The following is a 9328-nucleotide window of genomic DNA, read 5'->3' as shown; positions in this document are numbered from 1 at the left end:
GTAAACTAGACATTTGATATTAAGGAATTATTTTATTTATGAAGACACATGGTCATATTTATGTATAAAATAGGAGTGCCTTTATCTTTTAAACATTTGAAACAAACATTTAAAAATGAAATTATCACCTGGGGTTAGCTTTAGTTATCACTGGGAGTTGAGGTAAGGGGAGTGTCTGGGAGTGGAGGTCAAAAGAAACAAGATTGGCATAAGACAACAGTGGAAATAAATATGGGCATGTGGGGATTCATTTCGCTGTCTTAACAATTTTTATAAGACAAACCTGAATATATATAATTCGATTATCTGCTGTTTTTAAGGGGAAAAAAAAGCATATAATGGGAGCCTGGTGACCATATGCATAAACTGGAATGTTAAAAATGTTACTTACCCATTACAAAGTGAAGTAACATTGTACCTAAATCAAATATCCATCAATTATTAAGAAACACAAATAATGTAATATAAAAATACCACTTAACCATAAGATTCAGACTGATGGAGAGGGTAGAGGATTGTCAGCCCCAAGAAACAGTGGCTGTATTACTCTATTAAGGCTCTTACATCACAAGAATAAAAAAACACTCTAAGCAGATTTTTAAAATGGAGTCTTTAAGAAATCTTATTCAGAGTTCAAGTGAAAGGCTCAATATTTGAGAAATTTCTCCACTAAATCACTGAAGTCTCAACTTTGGTAGTGGCTTTAATGAAGTAGAAAAATGAAACACAGCCTGCTCTTCCTCCCACACCAATCACCTGACAGTTAACTGTGGGCAGCAGTTTTGAATCACTGAGTACTGTTCAGTGGTCAAATGATGACAGTGGTCACTACATAAACCATCAAATCTCTAGACTGTACTGTCCATTAGAACTTCCTGTGATGGTAAATATGTTCTGTATACTGGGTTTACTAATACAGTAGTCTTTTGCCATATGTGGTTATTGGTTGGGAACTTGAAGTGTTGCTAATGGGACCAAGGAACTACATTTTATTTAAATAGCCACATGTGGCTACTTACTATAATGGACAGTACAGTTCTAAAATATCTAAGAAACACACACACACATCCACACATTTCATTTAATATCTAACTCACATTTATTAAAAATTGAAAATTACAGAAAAGCATAAGATTTGCTTTATTAAACAAGCTCAATTAACTTACCTTTCACTAATAAATGAAAGTATTTAATATCACAAAATGAATTTTGAAAATGAGGTGGATTCCAACCTCTAAAATTAAAAACAAAAGAAAAGCAGCTAAGATATTTCAGAAGGAGAGCAATCACAGACCTCCCTCTACTGGCAAGAGATAAAGTTGCTGCTGAAAGTTGAATTGCTTCTGAAACTATGTAAAACTGCTCACAGACATTTCTTTCATATAATTATAATCTAACAAGATTCTAGATTAATATATAAGGAAAATAGATCTGATTTTCTATAAACAAAAGTTAGACCTAATTTTCAACTTACTATGAATGCTAATCTCTCTAGAAATCTGATCTCCCCAGGAAATAAAAATGATTTGCCGATGACAGTTGGGAAATTGGGGCTTTCACAAAACAAAAGTTTATGGAACCTTAACCAAACTGTGAGCAAAAGAAAGGAGACCTAATTCTTCTCTGTTGATAAATGTTCTGGGATGGAACATGTAAAGGAGTAGATTCAGAAGTATAAAGTAGTAAGCAGCAATGGGTTTTGTAGAAACCCATGGTACATCAAAAGAAACAATGATAATACTACAAGAGTTTTCAATACCCAAAACAACACTGTTTAGTTTGATATTCAGATTCAAAAGACAGCTCTGCCACATTGCCAGTTTTAATTACAACCATACATACACATTAGATTTAACTACAGAACTACTACTTTTAAGTACAAGAAGGAACTCAAAATAGAAACAACTTGTGTTACAGCTATTGTTTTTCCCCTAAAGCTTCAGGAAAAACAGCTCTTATATACACTGCAGTAAGTACAGAATGTACAGAAGACAGTTATTATATACAAAAGTGCATTAATATAGTAATACGTTTAGCAGAAATACAGGACAAAGATCCTGGTTAACAATCTGATATGTTACAGTATTTAAGACTACTTGAAGACTCTCCAAACCAGTCAATTTCCTACTTGCTTTGGTTACGATATTGATGCTACATAACTATCTTTTGAAACTAAAAAAAGTGAAAATTTTAAACATTTGTGAAGTGTTTTACATATACTTGTGTTTATCTTTTTTAATAGCTTTTGACAACAGTCCAATTAAACTCCCAACACAAAGATTCAGAATAGATAATAGTCATACCCAAATTAGAGTACTCAAAGAGGAAATTAAACTGATCCACTACAGGTACAGACATAGTCTGCTCCAGTCCTAAAAGCCTCAGCTAGATAACCAAACCCCAAAATCTAAACTTAAAATCCAATTGGTAAGCTACTATTGAAGAGCAAGCAGCTCCAGAAAACAAGCCATGGCTTCAGGCCACTGTTCCTTAGAACAATCCAGAGTAGGTAAGTGTTCACATGTCATTTATATATATTAATTCTACAACTACCTTTATATAGTCAAAATGAGTATGTATAATTAGGGCAATTCTCCTCTTTTCTACCCCTATCCCTTACCACAAAAAAAGAACACAGATTTCCACAGGTTCCACTGATCACAAAGATGTAACAAACTTGACAATAAGATGTAACAAACTTGACTATAAAGAAAAAAATACTGTATTCTAAAATAAGAGAAGACCAAACCAGGTTTTCAGAGTTCAGTATGAATGTCAAATTAAAAATTAACTTAGCATCATGTGATCTAGCATTAGTAACCTGAATTGAAAATATAACTGTGAGAGGGGCCGAAAATAAATAATTTTAATATTAGAGAAAATATGAAAATAAACTTTTAGTGATTCAACTGAGATCTGCAGCTATAGCATGCAACTTCTGTACTCTATTAATAGCCGGTTAATTAGAGGATTTTTCAGAATTCCTTCTAAGCCTTTGGAATAAGTAAATTATTTTACAAAGAAATGAGAATTAAGCTAGAATTCTAAGGAGCTATGTTCTAGATACTATGCTGACAGAGATGTCTAGGTCTAAATATCTCTCTCACCCACTTAGCATAATTTCATTGTAAAGATAGAATTTATCTTACTTGGTCAGACTTAAAACTAATCCAAAGTTACCACCGTACATGTGTATACAAATACTTATTTCTAAATAGTCCTTTTAAGGATTAGATTTACCTCTAACTTTTGACATGCTGAATGTCAATTTGCTCAGTATCAATACTATATTTGAATGCAACTGGGAATATTCCTATCAATTGTCTCAAACTATATACTGACTTTAAGTAACTGCCTCCCGTTCTAAGCAAACCTTTTCTTGAACATACAAGAGCTAAAAAGTAATTGTTAAAGGGGAGGGGAGTGTTCGAGCTATTACACAAATGAATGCAAAGAATGCCTAAAGTTATAATGAGAGAATTAAGCTGTTATATAATTTATGCTCTTGAACTACTTTTGCCTTTAAAATATTTCCAGATACTAAGAATTATCTGGTTTTAAAAAAGCATTCTGGCTTATGACCTTTTTCAGGGGAAAAAAATGAGAGAACACATTAAGCTATACTTCAAATACCTTTCAGTGTCCTTCAATGGCCTAGCTGGGGCAAAAATAACATTATGTAAGTGAAATTTAAGACCTGAAAGATTCTTGTTTTATTACATATTGTACCACCAATGATTAATTAGGTTCAATTTAATGTTTTTGCTTACTGATACCCAACAGTATGGTCATTTTATAAAACAAATTATAATATTTAGATTATTTTTGAGTTTGAAAAAGTCTGATATCCAGAAAAAGTACAGAGTTCACCTATAAGGCACATGAGGCTATAAAGTAAGCCATGAACAAAAATCTCTGCTAAAGAATCTGGAAACAAAACTTCTATATTTGTCATATACTAACATTTTTGGCTTAAATATGAAGACACTTAATAAATTTCACAATTTTTAAAGCTCACCAGAATCTGGATACCTTTATACACTAGTTTCCTGGAATTTCTCCTTAAAGAGGCAATTAGCACTTTTAAGGAGCTAAATAACTGAGATGTCTGTTCAATCCATAGAATCATTAAATTACAAGTCTTTTTCTGGGATTAATTCAGCAATATCCGGTCAACCCAAAGGACTGAGGAAATAGACAAAACTGCCACAGCCTAACAAAAAATGAGACAAATCTCATGAAAGAAACCTGTTATTTTATTCTAAGTTTTTGTTAGGGCAAAATTCTTTAGCCCTTTAAATTCCACTAAACATTATACTACATTGTCTTATTTTAATTCAGTTGCAAAACTGTAGAAATAGACATGACACTTTGTTTAATTCAAGGTTAATACTTTAAAAAAGTATGCTGGGGACTGACAGACTTCTACAAAAAACTCTTTTTTTCCCAGTTTTATTGAGGTACAATTAACATACATACAAGATCTTTAATAAAATGTTTTTGAAAAATCAGAGGGGACTTTATCATGCCCTAAAGTTAACAAAGGTTATGTTTAAAGGGGGAGACGCTTATTTGCTCCAGAGCCAATTCTTCTCTACAGATGACAACTGATACTAGAGCAAGTAAGTCTCATATTTTTATTAATTGGTTAGTTTGGATTTATAAAGAGAAAAAAATACTGAGTTGGATTTGTCTTAAACTCAGAGATATGTCAGACTCAATAAATTTTGACTTATTCCAGGAAAGAATAATTCAAACTTGAATTATCTACATGAGACATTAAAACAGAAAAAACCCAACAGTACAGCACATTAACAAAAACAAGAACTTTTTGCCTTTTTCTGCTGTTTTGGGGGGACAGGAAGGAGATGGAGAGAGACTTTGTAATCTCCCTCTTCCATATCACAAGGAAGCCAAGTTGGGGTTTTTTTCTTTTAATCAGAGGAATTATTTTCAGTCTCCTTCAGATCAACTTTATGGGCAATCTTTAGTTTATAGTACTATAAAGATGTGACATCCAGACTTACACAAAATCTCCTGGCATACTTTACTATAAACACTCAAATCTTTATAAACTTTTAAAATTGGCTTTGTGGTGCTTTGGTAACCTTATTTAATAGTGACTTACGTTAAATCCAAGGTACGAAGACTATGTGACTGTTGGGAGAGCAAAAAAATTGGTCTTATTATATCATGACCCTGTTAAGATTTTCTTTTACAGGTCATTGTCAATTGTTTCCACGTATTTAACAGATAAATGTTGCTCTATGGTCTCCAGAAGTGGCCTATTTTCCTGGGAAGAGTTGGTAGAGGACAGACAAGTCATTCTCTGGAATTTTGCCTTTGCTAAGAGCAGGGAGAGAATTAAACTGCATTTGCTCTTCTCTACATTTACTCTTCCTAGACTTGGAAGGGAAGATATAATGAAGTTGACCCTTTCCACCTTCCTCAAAGTATTCTGGGGTCTTATCCACAAGCTCTCTTTGGGACCTCTAAGTCAGTTAGGAGCATAAAAGAAAGAGTAAGAGGAAAGTCAATGGGAGCACTCCAACTGAAAACCATATACACATACTTTTATGTTTTAGCAAAATTTTAAAGTATCATTTTACTAGTCTTCAAAATCTTAAAACCATACCACAGACCTCAGCAAAGCTGTATTACATCAATTTTTATCCTCAGTTTCAATTCTTTAACCTTCAAAGAATTAAAGTAAAATCAAACTTTCAAAACACATGATTGTAAGCAAAGGCTAAAAGCCTTTATATCAACTGAGAACTAAAAACTTAAGTCATTAATCTTTTTCTTAATGAGTCACTTGATATGATAGTTTAAAAAAGTAAAGATCTTATCACAAAACCTCCAACTCTAGAGTTTTAAAAAATATTGATTACAGCTCCTCCTACAGAATCATGACTACCTCCCCAAAGTTATCCACAATAAAAAGAAAATTACAAAAGTCAGAAAGCAGCTTGATTGTCAGTAGTAATCAGTTTCCATCTTCTTTAACTCATGTGAATGTTTAAAGACATGTGGTAGAAGAAAAGGAATCACACTACTTATGTTCATGATATCAAACTCTCCATGAAAATATTTAAAGAAACTTCATGATTTCACATCTAAAATTAGACTTCTATTAACAGTCAACAAGCTAAGGCTTTTTCTATATCTCACTGCTCTGTGTATTTCTAGTGATTTATAGAGAAGTTTAGGAGAACTGTAAGGGTTTTCTTTAGTTAACTTTCAACATTAGGCTGTTCACATGCCAGAAGCTGTTATGCCAAATATTTAAAAATTAGAGCTGTGCTGGAAAAAAAAAGTGACTTACAAAAAGAACTTAAGAGAGTTTCACATCTTAAAATTTTAGAAAGCAGTGGAAAAGCAGAATTGGCTGCTTTGCTTAATTGCTTTCTCCATTTGAATATTAATATAGCATCAAGCCTAAAGTTCAGCTACTACTAACATTATTTCCTCACTAGTCATCACTTACAGAAAGGATTCTGAATTTACATAAAATGAAAACCAGAAACAAACCTATCAGGAAAGACATTAGGGCCTATTTTTACACCTTTGAGTTAATAATAAATGAAAACAAAACTAAACTTAATGAAGGCACTATTATAAACAGCAATCCATACCCCATGCCCACAACCTCAATAAAAGATTTGCACTAGGAATTGAGAATTATGCTGTGGCCCTTTAGAAAAAGCAAACTAAGAAATTGTAACATTCAGAAGGAAAACTGAATTATGATCTTGCAATATGTACCTAATACTGACATGTGAAGCTACTTGTCAGTAGTACCTTGAAATCTGCTAAACTGTAAAAGTACTAGTTCTTGAAAAAGCCCACTTAGCCACCCTAAAGTCTAAATAGTCAAAACATTTACTAAATTAGTGGTTTTTAAAAGTAGAACATGCAACAGAAGATCCTGGTGCTTGTTAAAACACAACGCTGGGCCCTTACCCCAGGATTTCTGATTCACTGCATCTGGGATGGGGCCTGGTAGTATGCCTTTCTCACAACTTCCCAGGTGATGCTGAAGCTGCTGGTCCGGGGACCACCTGCTGAAAACCACTGACCTAAATTATTAATGGTACATCAGCACAGCACTAACCAAAAGTTTGGTCAAGATGCATGTAAACAAATAAAAGGATAAAATACTTTAATGCTTAGAAAGAATGCGGACAGATTCACCCTTATTACATCAAAACATCCACATCTGCTTCATGGTCTTCCTCAGTCACTTTCAAGGACAGCACTTCTTCATTGAGGAAGAGCCCACTGAGCCTCTCTTTCCGAGCCTGCCTCTGCTCTTTCAGCTGCCTCTTGCGTAAGGCCTTCTGCTGTAACTTCCGCTGCTTGGATCGCTTCTGCCAAAATAAAAATTTGTCAATCAGTAAGGTTCAGTTCTGGCATATCCACCCCAAGAGTATTTTATGGATATAATTCTGTATTTTCAGAATTTTTGGAGATGTTCAAATTCCTCTGCAATATGATCCTGATTCCAGTAAGTGAGCCACTGGCTTAGACTTGAAAATGGTTCTTCAAGATTCTATTTTTATGGTACTTGACCAGTGAATCTTAGGAAGGGCGGACACCTGATTATTTTGACTAGTTATAGATAATCAATCATTTCAAAGCCTTTTTTTTTTTTTACCAAATTAAGGTACACTGGTATCACTACTGAGTGAACACACAGTGAACAATACTAAATACAAATGTAGAGAACACTGCCAAAATCTATAATGCTTATGCTTTTAAGGTGTCTTTCATCTGAAAGCACTACCAATTTTCCAACAGCTAGGAAAGAATCATGTCTTTTCCGTATTAGGCAAATACCATCTTAAAAGCCCATTAGAAACCAAATGGGTACTCTATTCCTTGTCACTGGGGAAGTGATGCAAAAAAGGAATGACCACATGTCCAGAGGAATCCCCTGGCAACTAACAAAGTTGGCTATGTTTCTGCTACTTTGGTAAGAGCCAGGGAAGGAATCCCTGTGTATCTTCTAGTCACCACTGCGTTCCCAAAGAGTTACAGAGATACTTTTATCATCCTTATGTTGGCTCCAAACTGTCCTCACTGCAAGGAACTGAACTCCCTTAAGCACCACAAAATCATTCTATATGCACTTATACTTCCCTATTTTTTAATAGTTTATTGTCAGATTGGTTTCCATACAACACCCAGTGCTCTTCCCCACAAGTGCCCTCCTCCATCACCACCATATACTTCCCTATTTTTTATGTGCCCAGTAATATTACCAAGAATCTCTCAACTGTGAATAGGTAGAAGTTAGAGGTGTTATTACATTTTTTAAAGACCTAAGAACAAACATTCAATGATAGAAAAACATGTCACACACACGCGCGCGCGCACACACACACACACACACCATGCAGAACATTCTTAGGAGCTAATAGACAGCAACACCAGCAACATAGTAAGATCGGCTCAGTAGTGAGTTGCAGTCAGTATTACAATCTTGAGAATCACTATTTCCATCAATTTATCTTACTTAAAATAGACAGAAAAATCAGATAAAATTGAATTTGATGTGGCTGAGTCAAAACAGTATTTCAAAGCATTCAGCCTAAAGGGCTTCACTTAACAGCAGAGAAGCCTGCTTGTTCAATTAAAGCCAAAACTCACTGGCATCTAGAGAGCAAGATAGTTTTAACTCTTCAAAAAATTTATATGAAGGAGGTACTAAGGTTAATATTGAAAGGTAAAGTTTTGTATTGATTAGACGTTTTACTTTTGAATCCCGAATCCGCTCTGCTGCACTTGCAGACAAGTTGCTGTCACTGTGTGCTCGACTCATGTTGGCACTGGAGTTTGAAGCAGAGTTTCCAACACTGGACCCACTGCTGCTTGCAGAACTGACCATGCTGGCACTGCTGCTGCTGGCGCTGGCACTGGCACCGCTCACTCCACTGGTGCTCGCACAACTAAAGTTGCTTCTCTTCCAGGCCTCTCTTGCAGGCCGCTGGCGAGGGCTATGCTCCTTGATATAGCTTCTGACCTTGGAACACAAAGACAAAACCTAGTTAGTGCTCCTCGACATTCTCCCTCAAAATACTGGAGAAAAGAAGAATATTATACATAATGTAAAAGATTATTCAAAGTGCTACAGATGTACTCCTCATCAGGGAAATGCAATCATAACCACAAGGAGATGTCACCTCACTCCTGTCAAAATGGTTAAAATGAACAACACAAGAAACAGCAAGTGTTGACGAGAATGCAGAGAAAGGGGAACTCTCCTGTACTGTTGATTGGAATACAAACTGGTGCAGTCACTGTGGAAAATAGTATGGAGGGCTGC

At 34.8% G+C, this 9328-nt stretch overlaps 1 protein-coding gene across 2 annotated transcripts in view; it reads right to left on the bottom strand.

Moving 5' to 3' along the window:
• Nucleotides 1-1080: 1080 nt before the first annotated feature.
• Nucleotides 1081-9328, bottom strand: part of FAM199X (family with sequence similarity 199, X-linked) — a 30820-nt gene continuing 22572 nt past the window's right edge. The window contains exons 5-6 of one of the 2 annotated variants that reach the window (XM_029930485.1): nucleotides 8759-9025; nucleotides 1081-7370 (exon numbers count right to left, since the gene is read on the bottom strand). In XM_029930485.1, the coding sequence (XP_029786345.1) occupies nucleotides 7200-7370; nucleotides 8759-9025 (438 nt within the window). In that variant the 3' untranslated portion in view covers nucleotides 1081-7199. The remainder of the gene's footprint in view (nucleotides 7371-8758; nucleotides 9026-9328) is intronic. The other variant, XM_029930486.1, reaches the window with a different exon arrangement.

The sequence above is a fragment of the Suricata suricatta genome, chromosome X, assembly GCF_006229205.1.
Source record: "Suricata suricatta isolate VVHF042 chromosome X, meerkat_22Aug2017_6uvM2_HiC, whole genome shotgun sequence".
Lineage (NCBI taxonomy): Eukaryota > Metazoa > Chordata > Mammalia > Carnivora > Herpestidae > Suricata > Suricata suricatta.
The sequence above is the reverse complement of the archived record's forward strand: the minus strand, read 5'-3'. Positions and strand labels throughout refer to the sequence as shown.